At 55.1% G+C, this 17,767-nt stretch overlaps 1 protein-coding gene across 1 annotated transcript in view; it reads left to right on the top strand.

The window, feature by feature from the left end:
* The window catches only part of TBC1D16 (TBC1 domain family member 16), a 73,112-nt gene extending 57,426 nt beyond the window's left edge, over positions 1–15,686 (top strand). Inside the window, exons 3-11 of the mRNA XM_008055188.2 lie at positions 3,104–3,265; positions 4,356–4,506; positions 5,451–5,615; positions 6,128–6,276; positions 6,964–7,098; positions 7,778–7,964; positions 10,094–10,273; positions 13,097–13,243; positions 14,177–15,686. Coding sequence (XP_008053379.1) covers positions 3,104–3,265; positions 4,356–4,506; positions 5,451–5,615; positions 6,128–6,276; positions 6,964–7,098; positions 7,778–7,964; positions 10,094–10,273; positions 13,097–13,243; positions 14,177–14,425 — 1,525 coding nt within the window. The 3' untranslated portion in view covers positions 14,426–15,686. The remainder of the gene's footprint in view (positions 1–3,103; positions 3,266–4,355; positions 4,507–5,450; positions 5,616–6,127; positions 6,277–6,963; positions 7,099–7,777; positions 7,965–10,093; positions 10,274–13,096; positions 13,244–14,176) is intronic.
* The last annotated feature ends 2,081 nt before the right edge of the window (positions 15,687–17,767 follow it).

The raw sequence follows: 17,767 nt of genomic DNA, 5'->3' as shown, positions 1-17,767 counted from the left end.
GGGGGTGGAAAGGGAACTTCAGCCCAGGACACTGCCAAAGTGAGCTTCCATCTTCTATCTAGTTTCTGGAAACCTCGACCAGCCTGATAGAGTGAGCAGGACGCAGGGTGCTGGGAGCTTTTTTTTTTGAGTTGGAGTCTCACTCTTGTTACCCAGGCTGGAAGGCAGAGGCACGCTCACGGCCACTGCAGCCTCCACCTGCTGGACTTAGGTGATCCTTCTGCCTCAGCCTTGCAAGTAACTAGAACTACAAACGCTCACCACCATGTCGGGCTAGTTTTTGTGATTTATTGTAGAGACAAGGTCTCACCAAGTTGCCCCGGCTGGTCTCAAACCCACCGGCTCAGGCAATCCTCTCGCCTCGGCCTCCCAAGTGCTGGGATTACAGACTAAGCCACCGTGCCCAGCCTGCTGGGAGCTTTTTAAGATCCATCTGGGTGTCTTCGGTGTGGTAAGGACAGGAGAGGAGGCTGGAGACGATGTCACCCTTTGGTGGCCCCTCTCCCTGGGTTGCACACTGAGCACAGGCTCCCTGAGCCGCCATGGGCCCCTGGGTTCATAAGCAGACTATGAGTGGTGGTATAAAGTGATTGTGGCTGGGCTGTCCTCACACCTGCGTCCTGCCTCGTGTTTTAAACTGTGGTTTCCTAGTGCAACCTGGTCGGGGACTCCCTGCGAAGACGTGGGCGAATCCTCAGCTTTCTGGGAGCCTCGTTCGTTGCTGAGCTGCAACAGTTCACATTGCCTACCCACCTGCTTGTTTGTGTCTAGTTTTACCTGCTTCTGCATCCTCTGACGGTCCAGGTACCCCCAGCAAGGGTAGGACCTGGCTCAAATGATTTCCTTAGACAGGCAGGGAAGAAAAGCCATGAGCCACACACAGGCCCTGTGTTGTTCCCAAAGCAGCAAAGGGTCCTAAAAAGACCAGTCTTTTTTTGTTTGTTTGTTTGTTTGTTTTGTGAGTTGGAGTCTCACTCTGTCACCCAGACTGGAGTGCAGTGGCCGCTCCAGCCACCGCAGCCTCGACCTGCTGGGCGCTGGCGATCCCTCCGCTTCAGCCTTCCAAGTAGCTGGAACTACAGGCGCGCGCTACCACGCCCAGCTAATTTTTTGATTTATTGTAGAGATGAGGTCTCACCAAGTTGCCCAGGCGGGTCTCGAACCTGTGGGCTCAGGCAATCCACTCACCTCAGCCTCCCAAAGTGCTGGGATTACAGGCTGAGCCACCGAGCCCGGCTTCTTTTTTTTTTTTTAAATATGAGTTCTCACTCTGTTGCCCAGGCTGGAGTGTAGCAGCACAATCAGTGCTCACCGCAACCTCGACCTCCTGGACTCAGGTGATTCTTCTGCCTCAGCCTTCCAAGTAGCTAGAATTACAGGCACACGCCACCACTCCCAGCTGGTTATTTTATTTTATTTTGTAGAGATGATACTTCACTATGTTGCCCAGACTAATCTTGAACTCCTGGTCTCAAGTGATCCTCCCACCTCGGCCTCCCAAAGTGCTGGGATTACAGGTGTGAGCCACCGTGCCCAGCCTAAAAGGCCAGTTTTTCTTTCTGAGGAGGTTCCAAGTTAGGAGGGACTGTGTTTGAGCCATCCAAAGGAGCTTTATCGAGAACTGATGCCCACTCCAGAAAGATGCACCTCTAGATTAATCACCTCTGACACTTTTATATTATGGGATCATCAGGACAGCAGGTGGAGAGAGTGCAGCCGCATCTCTGGAGGGCACCACCATGGGAGTCCAAACTCACTCTTGCCTTGACTCAGATTACATTTGAGCAGACATTTGCTAGACTGTTAAACCTCAAGAGACAGGATTTAACCTGTGGTGTGGCTGAATCCATGTAACAAAATAGTTTGCATGGGGAATGTAACAAACTTACGAATATTAAAAAAAAATAGCAGAATAAATGGGGTTGTATTGCCGAATTTAGAGGCTGTAAAATGTGCTGGTGAGAACATAAGCCCCCAAAGCTTGGATTTTAATCTCAGTCTCACCACCTGCTAGCAGTAGGACCTTGGGCAAGTTACTTAGCCTTTCTGAGCCTCAGTTTCCTCTTCTGTACAATGGGGGTAATACCACTACTAATTTCATAGGATTTTGTGAGGATTATATGTAATAGAAACACATGGGACGTCATTAACCCAGGACCTGGCCCTTACTGTTTTAATAAATGTGCACTATCATTATTAATAGTATTCATAACCCAAATGTTTCCTCATCGAACCATAAACTGAACCAATATTTTTTCAGGAACATTGTGAACCAGTTTAGCCAAAGCAGAAGCCCCATTCTATCTAAAATGGTCACAAAATAGCTACCCTTAGCAAATAAACCCAGAGGACCAGGCCCCACACTCTTAAGTAAACAAAGCCTTGTATTATCCTTACTTTATCCAAGAGGAAGCAAAGGCTCAGAGAGGCTTGGTAAGTTGGCTAAAGTCACACATCGAGAAACCCCTGTCAGTGTGACCTTGACTGTCATTACAATGGCTGACTGCCTCTGTGGAAGTGGAATGGAATCTGATCGTGAAGGTGCTTTCCTGTCCAAGTTGAAGTATAACTGTGGGTGACTAGCAATGGGACACATTCACTCGTTCATTTATAGGTGTTTATGGGAGCTCGCTATGCCTGGCATTTCAGTCGTGTCTGTCAGGGTGTGTTTAAGCTTGCCGTGTATGTTTATTTATTTATTTTTTTGAGTTGGAGTCTCACTCCATCACCCAGGCTAGAGTGCAGTGGCACGCTCACGGCCACCCCAGCGTCAACCTGCTGGGCTCCGGCGATCCTTCCACCTCAGCCTTCTGAGTAACCAAAATTACAGGCGCGCACTACCACACTTGGCTAATTTTTAAAATTTATTGTAGAGACGAGGTCTTGCCAAGTTGTCCGGGCTGGTCTCGAACCCATGGGCTCAGGCAATCCACTGGCCTCGGCCTCCCAAAGTGCTGGAATTACAGGCACCGCGTATGTTTAAATGGCTTCATATCCACACACCCCCCCACGACTCTACGGCTCCCCAACCGGGCCCCCCAACCCTCCCCTCCCACTGGCGAGGCCGAGAGATGTGTGGCCATCACATGACTTGCTCCACCAGCCCCCCCACCAGCTCAGACGCCAGCCTGCGGTTCCCGGACAGCAACGGCCTTCTGCAGACCCCACGCTGGGACGAGCCACAGCGGGTGTGCGCCCTGGAGCAGATCTGCGGTGTGTTTCGCGTGGACCTGGGACACATGCGCTCTCTCCGCCTTTTCTTCAGGTGAGAAGCATCTCCCGGCGCTTCCTGGGAGCGACCTATGAGGTCTTCCCAGCGGGGTTTTGGTCGGGCCCCCGGATGCGGGCCCTGGCTGGTCTGGCCAGTGTTGGTCTTCCTAGACCTCTGCCACCTCCCTCGCTGAGCCAATCAGCAGCAGTTTCCACTGTGGCCACCCCACAGTAATTGGCCCCGGGGAGCTACCCAACTCCCTCCTCCACCTGCAGGGTGATGGTAGGCAGCCATTGCTTGGGACTCCTCCACCTGCAGGGTGATGGTAGGCAGCCATTGCTTGGGACTCTGGCTTGGGGGAAGAAACCAAACCAGGGTGACTGCAGACAGTAGCAGCGGGAAACCGCTCTGATCACTGGTGAGACGCTCGCAGCTCAACCAGTCGTGTGCGGGCCAGGCCATGGCTTTCTGGTGGGAGGCTGTCATCTTTTGTGATGAGTGGGCTGTCCCTAGCTTCCTGCCCGTATTTCTTGCATCAGATCTCATCTCCTTATAGTCAGGGCAACCCTGAAAACAGACACATCCCATATGTATCAGTCGGGTCAAACAACTGATGAGTCCAGAGCCACTCCCAGGCCCAGGGCCACGTTTCAGTCTTTCCTCCCAGGGCATCCAGGGCTGGCCTGACTTATGGATGTTGATTGAGTTTCCCAGGAGGGTTCTCCCAGCAAGCCACCAACACAAGTTGGAGAACCTCCGTGAGGTTCTCTTAGCATCGGTCCCGCCGTGGCTCAAAACCAGATTCCAGCTAACACAGGCACCCACATCCACCCCCGGATCCCCTAGACAGCACGGCCCGTGGGGTCAGGCAGAGGGTGGTGGAGAGAAGGGTGCTCTAGCAGGTCTCCAGAGAGGAGCGACAGGGTTCCCGAGGAGAAAACTGTTTTACCTTCATCAGCAAAGTGGGTGATGGTTTTTGTTTGGGTGCAATTCTGTCCCCTCGCACCACCGGCCAAACCCCACGCGGACTCACTGTTTCCTGCCTCTGAGGTCGGGGACAGTGGCCTCTGATTATACTTGGAAATAAAGACCCGTGTTTGCATATAAATGGGGCTTTTCTCTTCCCCCTCCAATGGCTCTTCAGCGATGAGGCCTGCACCAGCGGTCAGCTGGTCGTCGCCAGTCGGGAGAGCCAATACAAGGTTTTCCACTTCCACCACGGTGGCCTGGACAAGCTGTCGGATGTGTTTCAGCAGTGGAAATACTGCACCGAGACGCACCTCAAAGATCAGGTAGCCCCTCAAACACTGGTGCTGCCCCAGGGGGTAGGGCTGGAGTCCCCACGCCAGAAGACACCAGGCTGCTGACGCTCCCCGCAGGCCCCCTGGAGGCCCTGCACCTCTCCAGCGGGTCTCTCTCCTCCTGGGTCCTGTGTCTGGGGTCTCTGGATCTGAGGGCTCACAGGGTGTGACCTGTGGTGTCTGGGTGGCTGACAGAGCAGCAACTTTGGGTTTGAGACATGTGCCCAGGGGTTTTTGTAAAGTCAGTGCTGTGCACTTGAAAAATCATGTTTTGACAGGATTTCCTGCCATATTTTGCTCAATCTACATACAAATGTAATAAGAGCTCTTTAATTATCTGTTTAAGATACTGTATGTGCTTATTAGGAACGGGGCTGACTTTAAAATTCCCTTCCTTCCCACAGAGCCTCCTGCTGGCTTCCCTTATTACAGTAGCATGGCTTTTTTTTCCCCCTACATTGAACAACCTTTGATTTTTGAATTAAATGTCAGCTGCAGTTTTGCCCTGGATTCGTGACTGCTCGCGGAGACAATCTGACAGGCTGGCTCCCTGCTCGCAGAACAGCGATCCCTTTGTATGTGGCCAATCACATGTAATTTATTGCAGACCCTCCCGGCAAAGGGAAGTTAGGCCGAATGAGGCATTAATTCCGTTTTTTTTTTTTTTGCGGCTGGGGTCGGGGAGGGAGTGGGGGCGGTGTCCCAGTGGGCCGGGTAGGAGGGAGCAGCGAAGGGAAACCGATTTTAAGATGAAGGTATTTTCATTTTAATTGCGCCTAATTACACTTGCCATTTAGGGGTTTGTATGCAGGGACAGCCCCGTCCCCTCCTTTCAGAAGAGAGCGAGGCTTTTAAATCCTGGGAAAATCGTCCCTGGCTCCCGAAGCCACGGGCGTTTGAGACACTCACCTTTGCCCAATTTTCCTCCCGTCCGGCAGGTCGCCCCTGAAAAGACGTGCATGCAGTTCTCCATCCGACGCCCCAAGCTGCCGTCCTCCGAGACGCACCCCGAGGAGAGCATGTACAAGAGGCTGGATGTCTCCGCCTGGCTCAACCACCTGAACGAGCTGGGCCAGGTGGAAGAGGAGTACAAGCTTCGGAAGGTGAGGACCGGCCGGGAACCAGGAGCTAGCTAGCAGGCAGGAGGGCCGGGGCCTGGCTGCCAGCCTGCACCCACAGGCCACCTCCTCTGGAGGGTCCTGTTCCCTTGTGTGAGGTTCCATGTGAACACGCCGATAAAGCAATCAAAGCTGCTGCCTTGAAAAAGGGGGAAAAAAACAACAACTCCGGAGCGGGTTTGGGGGATACCATGTCAGCCTGCATAGAAGGGTTTGCAGTGAAATGCAACATTTCCAAAACCAGGGATTAGGCCATGACGTGAGAACGACACGTTAATCTGAACGCCACCCCAGGGGGGGCATTGACATTGAAATGAGCCGGGTTTGTGTCCTGTATGGGAATTGAGGGCCAGTGCTTTCCCCTTGTAAACATGTGCAAATTGCAGAGATCTGAATCCAGGCACACCAAAGCCACCAAAACACACATCTCTGGGGACCGGGGGTTTCTTTGAGCCGCCCTATTTTATCCCCTCCCCAACTTCTGCCGCTTCCTCCAGGCCATTTTCTTTGGCGGCATTGATGTGTCAATCCGGGGGGAGGTCTGGCCCTTCCTGCTGCGCTATTACAGCCACGAGTCCACGTCCGAGGAGCGGGAGGCGCTGCGGCTGCAGAAGCGAAAGGAATACGCAGAGATCCAGCAGAAAAGGTAACGCCGGGACCGGCCCGGCCCACCCCACCGAGCCGCGGAGGAAAATGTCATTTGAAAAGGCAATTTGAGGTGCAATTCAGCATTGATAATATGTTTCGTGACCCATAGTTTCTTTGGAAAATGGGTCTCCCAGGAACGTGAGCGGTAGGGCAGGGTAAGTGCAGTCATTATGCCAAGCACTCGGGCCTCGGAACTGCGGCGCTCGTTAGCTCACATGTCAAGGTTTTAGGAGCCTTGTTCAGCAGACTTAACTAGGCGCTGAGGCCCAGCTGCTGCAGGCCAGGCTGGGAACGGGGCCTCGAGGGGCAAAGGGAGTCAGTTGGGACCGCCCGGTCCCCTTAGGCTCCACTAGCCTGGGGCTGGGGTCTGGCACTGTGGCCAGCTCCTCTTCCTGGGCTGTGCTCAGCTCCCATCCAGGATGCTGGGCTGGGGCTAAGGCCTCAGTACCCACTGGGCTGCAGCCTGCTGGCCTCTCTGGGATACTGGGGCCTGGAAGACCGAGTCAGTGTCAGGGGAAGGGCTTGGGCACATACCACCCACTCATGTTAGGGGTGGGAAGCCTGTGGCTGCCAGCGACAGCCACACCCATTCCCATCCAGGGGACAGAGGTTGAAGGGAAGGCCCCTTCCTGCAGTATGTGTGCTGTTCACTGACCACACTGGGTGGGTGCTCTATTCCACACAGGCTCTCCATGACTCCAGACGAGCACACAGCCTTCTGGCGCAATGTGCAGTTCACTGTGGACAAAGACGTGGTGCGCACGGACCGGAGCAACCAGTTCTTCCGAGGCGAAGACAATCCGAATGTGGAAAGCATGAGGTACTCCCTCCCAGGCCAGCAAGCTTCCCCACCTGCAAGACTTCGAGCCTCACCTGATCCCCCAGGGCCTCTGTTGACCTACTGGGAAGTAGACAGGCCCCTCAGCGACTTTCTGCAGGGGCTTCTTCCAGGTTCATATATCAAGGCCCAGAAGTGGAAGATAAGCTATTCATGAGCCGCTTTGATTGGCATCTCATGACCGGAGCATCCTTGGGGAACCACATGGGGCCCTCCCAAAGGTGCCAGCAAAGCCCCTCTATTCCGTGGCTCACACCAATCATGGAAGAGCCTCCCGTGAGTCCCCTCCATCTCCCCGTGGGTGGTCCCTTAATGATAAAGCCACACAGAGCCAGAGGCTGGCATCTCTGACATTCTGCTGCCACCTAGCAAATAACTGCCCCCAAATTAGCAGCCCATAAACATGTCCCTGCCAGCCCACCCTTTGTCACAGGCAGTCAACCCTTAAAGGCAGGCCCGCGTCCTGCTCTCCCCCTGCTCTCGAGGGTCTGTGTTCTTCCTCACGCCCTTTTGCAAAGTGAGGGTCTGTGTGTCTGGAACCTGAGCTTCGGCTCTGAGCTACCTCCCCGACCACAAGATCAAGGCAAGGGGCAGGCAGCCAGGGTCTCCAGCCTGGGTTTCTGCGGGCCATCACCCTCTGTTGTCTCCACTGCCTGGCCAGGAGGATTCTGCTGAACTATGCTGTGTACAACCCGGCCGTTGGCTACTCCCAGGGCATGTCAGACCTGGTGGCGCCCATCCTGGCTGAGGTCCTGGACGAGTCGGATACCTTCTGGTGCTTTGTTGGTTTGATGCAGAACACGATCTTCGTCAGCTCTCCTCGAGATGAGGACATGGAGAAACAGCTGGTGAGACTCAGGGGGATGACTGCGTGTTGAAGGGACCGAGACAGCTCGCGCCGCCCCCTCCTCCTACTGCCGAGGTCTCTGGCTTGGCCGCTGTGGTTCAGTGAGCAGCAGAAACGACAGGACAGGAGTTGCTGATGGGATATGGGGGTCTTAGCCCTGGCAGCCAGGAAAGGGCCAGCTGCTTCTAGGAGAGATGCCACTTCCCGGTCTTTGGAGAGAGTGCCACTCACACTCCCCATGGAGGTCCCTTGCCCGCGACCTCCCACCTGCCTGCATGTTACAGCCCAGCCCAGGCTTCCTGGCAGGGCAAGGAAGGGGCGATCCCATCACAGCTGACCCTGTGCTTTGTCAAATGGGTTCTCAGGTGTGTCTGGGCAGCTCTCAACAGAAGGCCAATACCACCGAGGCTCCCAAGTGGGGACTGGAACAGGAGGGGCTCCTGATGCCACCCTGAGACCCCCTGGGGAAGTTTCCACCTCCCATCCCGAGGACAACTGGCCTTTCCTGGAGTGCCAGCTGGATCAGCCTCACGTAGACCAGGCAGCACTGAATGTTGGCGGAGGGGCCAAGCCCAGCTAGGTTGAGCCAGGCACTCCATTCACTGTTCTCACCTTGTATCACCTGTCTGTACCAAGCACCTGCCAGGTGCCATCATGAGCACTGGGATGTGGGCCTGGATGCCGGGTGCCATCGTGAGCACTGGGAGAAAGCTGGGCCTGGAAGCTGGCAGTGCGAGCAGAAGCTCCCCGGGATGCCAGGAGAGCAATACAGAAGATCCCTGGGAGGCAGGAGGGCCCTGAACTGGCAGTCTGAGCAGAGGAAGCTGGCGCTGGGGGAGGGATGCAGAGGGTGCTCATGCTAGACAGAAGGCTCTGCATGGGGGCCGGCTCCAGGGCACGTGGGGGCTGGCCCTGAGTGTCGCCGAGGCTGGACTGAGCAGAGCATTCTGGGTGGTGACACTGAGTGACTTGGTCTTGCTGGACCAGGCCTGTTATATGCAGTGAGGGTGGAGCTGAGCGGAGGCCCTCGAAGGCCAGGCCCACAGAGCGTGTTCTTTAGACTAACTGTGGGGGCATACTGGCAACTAGCAGGACAGCTGAGCACAGCAGAGGATTTGAGGCCATGGGAAGCTGAACTGAGTGGTAAAGGCACTTGGTGAGGGGTGGGAATGGGGCATCCATGAGGGAGTCAGCTGCAGGTGTGGACTTGACCCTGCTGTGGGCAACGGGACAGAGAACTGGCTAGTCAGGAAGGATTCTCAGAACCCATTTCTATGAAGGGCTGTAGTGGCTCCAGTGCTCTGTTGTGAGAACAATGGGCTACTTGTGTGGGAAGGGGACATGTGGCCCCGAGCCCTGCTTAGGACCCCTTTAACTGCGATCTAACCCCACCTCAGCCGTGGGCTGACCCAGCCGAGCAAGCCCTGTCTGCGTCATCCGCGTTGGTGTGATGTCAGGTTTCCACGGTGCCTGGGAGGCAATTACAGGGTCTGACGCCATTCGCCCCTGACAGCTTACGGCAGGACACAGCCGGATGACTCATTAACTGTTGGAGATTGATTTTCCAACGGCATTGGTTAAGTCAGCGGCCCGAGCTCGGGTGCTGCCAGAAATAACCCTAATCTTGTCCCACGCACGTCACTGGGCGGTGACCTTAGTCACAGGAATCGGGTGTCCCGGGGCTCAGACATCAGCTCTGGGAGATGATGGATCTTGGTGATTGGAGCAGAAAGGGACTGAGTCAGGGCCCACAGATGCTTGGGCTCCCCTTGCCAGGAGGGGTGGGCGCTGAAAACAGCCCCCGAGTGTCTGCTGAGGCTGAGGAGTCTTCCCAGCTGGGGAATGGCTTGCTCAGCCTCCCACCATAGGGTACAATGCTCTGCCTTGCCCTGGGCCATGCCACAACCCTGGGGCAGTCTTAAATCTGGAACAAACTGGCAAAGACAGGTATGAGCCCGATCTAGCAGAATAACATAAGAGGTGGCAGACATATATAGAGGCAGAGACCTCGCTGTGTGCTTCCCAAGGTGGGGGTGTCCTGAGGAAGGGCCCCAGTTGGAGTGAGCTTCCTGGGCAGGCAGAAAGGCCACGTGAGGGCTGGGGGCTGATGCATCCTGGCCTCGCCTTCAGCTGTATTTGCGGGAGCTGCTGCGACTGACACATCTGCGATTCTACCAGCACCTGGTATCGCTGGGTGAGGACGGCCTGCAGATGCTCTTCTGCCACCGCTGGCTCCTGCTATGCTTCAAGCGGGAGTTCCCTGAGGCCGAGGCCCTGCGGATCTGGGAGGCCTGCTGGGCCCACTACCAGGTGAGCCAGGGCGGGGTCTGAGGGCTGGGGATGGCGGGACCACAGCCATGAGCAACCGTGACCATCCTGCACCCAGCCTTCGAGGAGGGTATCCTGCTCCATCCACCTCGTCCCCACCCACCCACGCCACACATCAGCCCCCCATCCGGCGATTACTTTCCGGTCCCACGTGGCTGGCTCCAGACCTCGCAGCTCGCCTCCCAAGTCACTGAAATCGATGCAAATTGCCCGCTGACTGCGCTCATTACCACGTTCTGGGGCTGAGCTCCCTCCTGTCACAACCAATCAGTGTGAGCGACATCGTCAGGGGCCGAGTGAGGCCACAGCAGCCCAGGACGCCCATGCCCACGAGCTGGAGGCAGTGCTGCCCCACCCCCCTCGGGCCTTCCCTGCTATACAGGTCCGGCTCACTCTGTCACCCTCTCAAGCAGGGAAAAGGACTGAGATCCACTTCCCCACCAGTCCCTCTGGAGAGGCCCGATCAGCAATGACGACTTGCATGCTCCATCCACCATTATCAGTGTCTCCTCAACAAACTCCCCTTGGAGCACAGCACTGGCTCTGTCACATGGCTTTCAGGGATCCGCCAGCGATGGTAAAGGATAGACAAGTCTCTTTGAATCCATCAACCTTTTACAAAAACAGTATTGATGCATCCAGGAGGGACAGACCCTCTCTGCAAGAGCGGGCTCCGTTCGCCACGGCAGCCTCCACCAGACGAAGAACCCAGAAGACAGTCTGAATGCTACCGGCCCCAAGACATTTGCAGCAGCATTTCCCATCCTTGCTAATGTCACAGGGGAACGAGATCTGAGGAAAGCCAGTCTGAAGAAACACAGTGCCGGTGCCACCAGCTGTCTTTGTATTCCTTCATCCTGGCCTGCCCTGGCCCAGATCTTGGCTGCGTTTCTCACCTGTGGGACGTGGACGTTCAGGATGAAATAGCTGCACTAATAAAAGGGAAGCCCTGGCATGGATGATACAAAATGCTAGATCACCCCCCTCAAAAAAAGAAAATCATGCCTCATTGCATGTTTTTCAGCAGCAGATTTGCCACCCTCAATCATTATGTTGATGTTAATATTACAAATGAAGTCAGAGCACTGTCCAACAGATGAGGCTGTTTCTTTCTTCCTTTCTTTCTTGTTTGTAGAGACAGGGACTTGCTATGTTGCCCAGGCTGGTCCTGAACTCCTGTACTCAACCAATCCTCCCAGAGTGCTGGGATTACAGGTGTGCGCCACCATGCCCGGCCTGGGGGCATTTCTCATGGTAATTTTCTATCTACTTCTCAAATTTAATGAACTATAGTAAAAATGATAGAAAGAGGCCCTCTTGCACATTTCTGTTGGCTGCCATTTCGTCTGAAGCCCGCAAAGAAAGTCTCTATTGTTTTCAGACTGTGAACTAAATTTAGTCACATTTGGCCCCATCCTTTGATCAATTTAGTAGTACTGGGGCAGGGGGTAAGCTAATCAGTCAGGAGTGAGCTCTGTGGAAGGGGGAGGTCACTTCCAGATGATGCCTTTACCTTTTCAGCAACCTCTGAGCGAGAAAAGGTTCCCTTCCTTCTGTTTACTGCTAATTTGCCTTGGGGGCTGGGCCACCCTGAGCCCTGTCCTGAGAACCAAAGTCAGCCCTGTGCTGCCATCCAGTCAACGTAGAATGTGCCCCCACCTTCCTCTGCAAGAGAAACTGGGCTTCTACCTTCCTGGAACTTCTCTGTGGTTTCTCACCCCAGCCAGAGTTCACATCACTGCAGAAGAATCAGTTAGAGCCAAGACAAGACCATTCTGGCTTAGTGGGGAGGAAGGGGCTGGGTAGCCTGGGGTTGGTCTCTCCCAGAGCAGGCTGGGGCGTGGGAGCCAGCCATCGTATCTGCCGTCATCATGCACTCTGCTGGGTCTGGGTTGGGAATGAGGTTCCTTCTGGTTTGGGTGGTAGACATCGGGAGACTAAACACGGACTTCCCCGTCCTTCCTCTGCATCCGGAAGTGAGTGTGCATCAAAGGCTGCTGCCTTGAGGCATTCAGACAGGAGAACACACAGGATGCATTGGGACCGAGTGCTGGCTTCCTGTTGTCCTCTGGCATTGCTGGGCTGGCCTCATGAGGTGGCCCTGAATAAGGAGGGCAGTGGAGACCTCGATGGGCCTGCCCTGAAAGAGGGCAAAGGACAGCCGAATCGTTTCAGCCACCCCACGGGAACCTCCAGGGAGCTGCTGTGCCCCGTTCTTTTAGGATCTTGCGGCTTTTCTAGCAGCAAACCATGCAGTCATCTCTAGGGCATGAGGTGGGGACATGGCCAGGAGGTGGGAGTAGGTGGCCAGTAGGTGGTGGCCAGAGGCTCTTTCTTAGGGTATAGTCCATGAACCACTCAAGCGAGTTCTGATCCAGTCTTACACACACACACCATCTCTCAGGACCTTTATGAATAAGACCTTTATGAATAAGTGCAGGCCAATCTTCAGAGGAAGGGTGTTCTTTGACCCCCACCCCCACAAAGACCACCCAAATTGCTGCCCAGAAGAGCACCAGCAGCCCACGGGTGCTCAGCTCCAGATCATCCTTTCTGGATATCACAGCAGCCTAAGGATGTGGGTACGAAGACTGGCCCCATTTGCAGATGGAGAAGCTGAGGACTGAAGAGGCTGCAATGGCTGGCCTAGGGCCACACGGCCTGTAAGCTGGGCTCTGAGCCCAGATGCCTCGCCCTGGAGCCCTCACCCCGGAGCCCTCACCCACGCCTCTGCGCTCAATTTCCCCATTGAGGCGGGGCCTGGGGCTCGGTTATGGCCCTTATCTGAACTCCACTTTCCCCTAGACGGACTACTTCCACCTTTTTATCTGCGTGGCCATTGTGGCCATCTATGGGGATGATGTCATCGAGCAGCAGCTGGCCACTGACCAGATGCTCCTGCACTTTGGAAACCTTGCCATGCACATGAACGGGGAGCTCGTTCTCAGAAAGGTGAGCACTGCCCTCCTGCAGAGACCCACACCCAGACGTGGCCCCAGCCTGCACTCAGAGCCGCACCCCTTCATATAGGCCCCACCTCACCTGCTGAGTCTCAGAACCCCTCCACCTGCTTGGGCCCCACCCCACCCTGCCAAGGCCAGGGGTCAACGCCTGTTGCAGCTTGGCTGTGTCGCCACGCAGCTGTCCCCAAGCTCTTTGGGGACACCATCCTAGATCAGGCCCCTGACACTAGAGCCTCCCTCACCTGCCAGAGTGAACTAATTCCCAGGGATACAGACAGGTTCCTACCCTGGGACTGCTCCCTTCCAGCTCAGAGCTAAGAAAACTGAGAAGGAGGCTGGACACTGAGTGGGGGCAGGGGTGGCAGCTTCTCACCCAAGAACAACCAGAATAACGGGGGGGCCTTGAGGTCCTGCCACCTTCCCTGCTTCCCAGACTCCTCCTGAAGACAGTACTTGGTAGAGCTCTTGGTGGTCCATCAGAGCAGTGAGGAGGGGTCCCAGGGGTCAGTGGTGCCCCTGTAGGGCCTGAAAGGTGGCTGTGGGCTGGAGCAGAGTGCCGGGGGGCTGAGTGAGAGAGGGTCCTGCCAAAGAGGACAGGTGGGCCTTGCGGGGTTAGGGGAACCGAGCCAACAGGCCCTGCTCACCCTCCAGCTGAGGGCCGTCTGGGAGCCTTCTTCGTCCTGAACCATATGTGAGTGTTGGCTGAGGGTCTCATGGGTCTCATGGGTCCTGTCACTGTCGCCACTTAGGCCCAAGAGTTGTGCTGTGCTGGTGTTGATGGGATAGGTGGGCAGAACCTGGGACATAGTGACCCACATGGGTGCTGGCCTTGTTGCTGTGGCTCTTTGGCCACTCCTGTGGGGACCTTGGACCGCCCGGCTGTCCCCGCTTCCCCATCACCACCTGTGTTCTCTCTTTGCAGGCGAGGAGTCTGCTGTATCAGTTTCGCCTCCTACCCCGGATCCCCTGCAGCCTGCATGATCTGTGTAAGCTGTGCGGGACAGGCATGTGGGACAGTGGCTACATGCCTGCCGTGGAGTGTACCGGCAACCACCCGGGCTCAGAGAGCTGTCCCTACGGGGGCACGGTGGAGATGCCTTCACCTAAGCCCCTGCGAGAAGGCAAGAGGGGCCCAAAGTCGCCTCGGGAAGGCTTTGGCTTCCGCAGATAGGTTGGGCTCCCTGCATCGGACAGGGGTTGAGGGGACCTCGCCAGGGGTCCTGGGCATGGGAGGGGGTGGGGATGGGCATGGAGGGGACAGGGGGTGGTAGAAACGTAAGGAAAATGCCTTTGGGCAATGTGAAGGGAACCTTTTCATAGTAATGACAAAATCAGTCCGGAAGTGACAGAAGTGACCTGCCAGCCCCCAACAGTCGGCTCCTGAAATGCGCACGCCACTCCACCTGAGACACAGGCTGCTGGGTTCTCGTTGGCTGCCTCTGAAGGATGTCACCGTGGCCCAGAAATTCCTCTCGCTTCATTGGTGACCAGAAGACATCACCAGACAATGAGAAAAGCAGAGACAGGAGAAGGCCTTGTTCACCCACCAGCTCCAAGGGCTGCAAAATAGAGTGGGAGCCCAGAGACATCTTTGCGAGCCGGACATACTTCCTCATCAGATCCCGTTCTCTCTGAGGGAGCCAAACACACTTCCTGTGGCTTCCCTAGCCACAGCTGTGAGTGACGCAGATAGGAAGATGTCTGCCAAAAAAAAAAGCCCAACTGATTTCAGGAAGAAAGGTGTAGGAATGTGGAGGTCTTAAGCTCGGGGCTTTTGACACTGTCCATGTAAACATTTCATACTTCTAGAATTTGAAGGAACTGCCTGCCCAGGAGTCCAAGCTGCAACCTGTTGGAGACGCATCAATTCCTTTTGCTTAGCTGGGGGTCTTCTGCATGAGGTCAACTCCACCCATGAAATACAGCAACCAGCTGGGAGCTGAATGGGTCGAAGTGTGTGTGTGTGTGTGTGTGTGTGTGTGTGTAAGATCCTCTGAAGAGAAGCTGCTTTGTCCCAGAGAAGGGGTAGTATATTAACTAACCAACCAAGACCAGGCACCTGAAAATAGTAAGGCTCTTCCTCTTCCCCACAGGACTTGCAGTCTACTGTGAACATGGATCTTCCATAAGTCTGCTTCTCAGGGGGTTGGACACAAGAGCAACCATAGAAGCATAGCCAGCTCTCAGGGCTCTCTGTTTTCCATGTGGGAGTGAGGTCTTCCAACACATTCTTCCAAAAGTCTCTTCCTCTTCCAAAAGACTGTGTATCAGTCACTCCCTCTGGGGTTTAGAGGTGGACAGACAAGGGCATACAATCTATGATATGAGAGCTCCCAACCAACTCTAAAGTATCAAGCAATTTGCACGGCAAGCTATTTTGTTTTTTTGAGTCAGGGTCTTGCTCTGTCACCCAGGCTGGAGTGCAGTGGCATAATCCCAGCTCATCACAGCCTCGACTTCCTGGGCTCGGGCGATCCTTCCACCTCAGCCTCCCAAGTAGCTGACATTGGTAGCCATGCACCACCATGCCTGGCTAATTAAAAAAAATTTTTTTGTAGAGACAAAGTCTTGCTATGTTACCCAGGCTGGTCTTGAACTTCTGGGCTCAAGTAGTCATCTCTCCTTGGCCTCTCAACATGCTAGGATTATAGGCGTGAGCCACACACCTGGCCGGAAAACTACTTCTTGAACAAGTGGGAACAAAGGGACTTGAGTCCCTCCTTGAATTCCCCAGCACGTTCTTCTGGGAAGAAAGATCCTTGATGTGCTGAGTCTCATGGGGACGGGACAGAGGGCTTCTTACTCTGGATTTTTCTCCCTGGTGGGGGGTTACTGCTCATCAGTGCCACTTGAGAAAGATGTTGAGCAACAGGGAAGAGGAGATTGCCAACTGCCTCCTCCTTCCCTCAGTCTCTCTTTTCTCTTTGAGTCCGAGTCCTCTGACAGGTACTTCCAAGTTTCTAGGTCCCTCTGTCCCAGAGCCTTTTGGAGAGACAATCCCGGAGTGCTGACTGTTACAGTCCAGGGGTGGGGGTTCTGAGTGGGAGTGGGTGGACTTCTCATCCACTTTGCTTCAGGGAAAGAAGAGTTGTCTTTCTGCATTGGCTTCTGACCCACTAGGGAAGTGGACAGAGCTAACCAGGCATGCCCTGCCCTGATCCTCCTCTAGAAAGCACATCTGCATGGATGGGTTTATCACTTATCCATTGTCACAGCAATGCTGCATAACAAATAGCCCCCAAAAATTGGTGGCCTAAAACAATGAGCACTTGTCTCGCACACAAGTCTGCAGGGCAGGAGTCTGTGGAGTTCTCCTGATCTAGGTTAGGCTTGCTCACATGTCTGGGGCCACTGGGCTGTTATGTCCCAGGGGGTGCTCAGGGTGCAGATAGGACTTGGCACTGCTCCATGGGCTTTGGTCCCTCCCGCAGGCCAGCTCTGGTGAAAGCAGAAATGAGCAAGTGCCTTCCAAGCCTTGGCGGACACCACACCTCCCCTATTCTCCTTGGCCAAAGCAAGTCGCATGGCCGGACTCAGCATTAAGGTGTGGGGAAATGGACCTGTCCCTTGAGTTTCCCCTCTATATGGTCAGAGCAGAAGGCTGAGAATTCAGAGGGGTGAAGAACCAGGACTGCTGCTACCATCAGCCTAGCAGTCTTGGTCCCAATCCCACTGGTTTGGAAGACTCCTCCCCTGCAGAGGAAGAGGGTCCCCCTCACCTCACCCTTGCCAGCAGGAATAGCATCCCCATCTTTTACCTGATACCTTGTGCCTTCGGGCTGCTGTGCTTAGGGGCTGGGGGAGCAGGTCCAGGAATCCACTCACTTTGGAGGATCCTGGGTGGAAGACATTCATTCCAAGTCTCCTGGCTCCCACAGTTTCTCACCCCCATGGCTCCCCAAGCCCTGCCCCAGACCAGTCAGCTGCACCTCCGTACCAAGTGCCACCCTCACCTGTCAGTTTCCACCTCACACTCCCTATGGGCTGGCCTGGACCCCAGTGAGCCCTGTACCTCCAGCCAGCCTGGACGTGGGTGTGTGGGGCTCCACCGAGGACACATTGCTCTGGAGGGGACAGAGAAACCCCGCCCCGTGCACAACTCCCTTAATCTGGATGCAATTAGAGGAAACCAGCCAAAAACCCTGCGGCAGCTGTTGCCCCAGGATTATTCCCAGCCAGCAAAAGGCATTAGGGCGATAATTCAGTCATTAGACTTCTAGCCTTCCCCCCGCCAGAACGTGCAAATAGGGGCTAATCAGCCCTGCACGGCCATCCTCAGCAATGCTGCTTATTTAACCCATTTTTTAAAATGACACTTAATGTTATTGGCTGGCGTACGTGTGTGCGCATACTTAAAAGTTGACGCGCGCTCCGGCCCCACTGCTAATGTCTGTGCTGACAGCATTGCAGTGTCGTTCAGGACCTCTGGGAAGAGAGGGCCTTTGCTGCTGCTACCATCCTTTGATGTGGGTGTACTGGCATCAGAGGGGCAGCATGGCAGGCTTGACGCTTC

This window comes from Carlito syrichta, unplaced genomic scaffold (assembly GCF_000164805.1).
Source record: "Carlito syrichta isolate Samal-C Ts95f unplaced genomic scaffold, Tarsius_syrichta-2.0.1 Scaffold301768, whole genome shotgun sequence".
Lineage (NCBI taxonomy): Eukaryota > Metazoa > Chordata > Mammalia > Primates > Tarsiidae > Carlito > Carlito syrichta.
The sequence above is the reverse complement of the archived record's forward strand: the minus strand, read 5'-3'. Positions and strand labels throughout refer to the sequence as shown.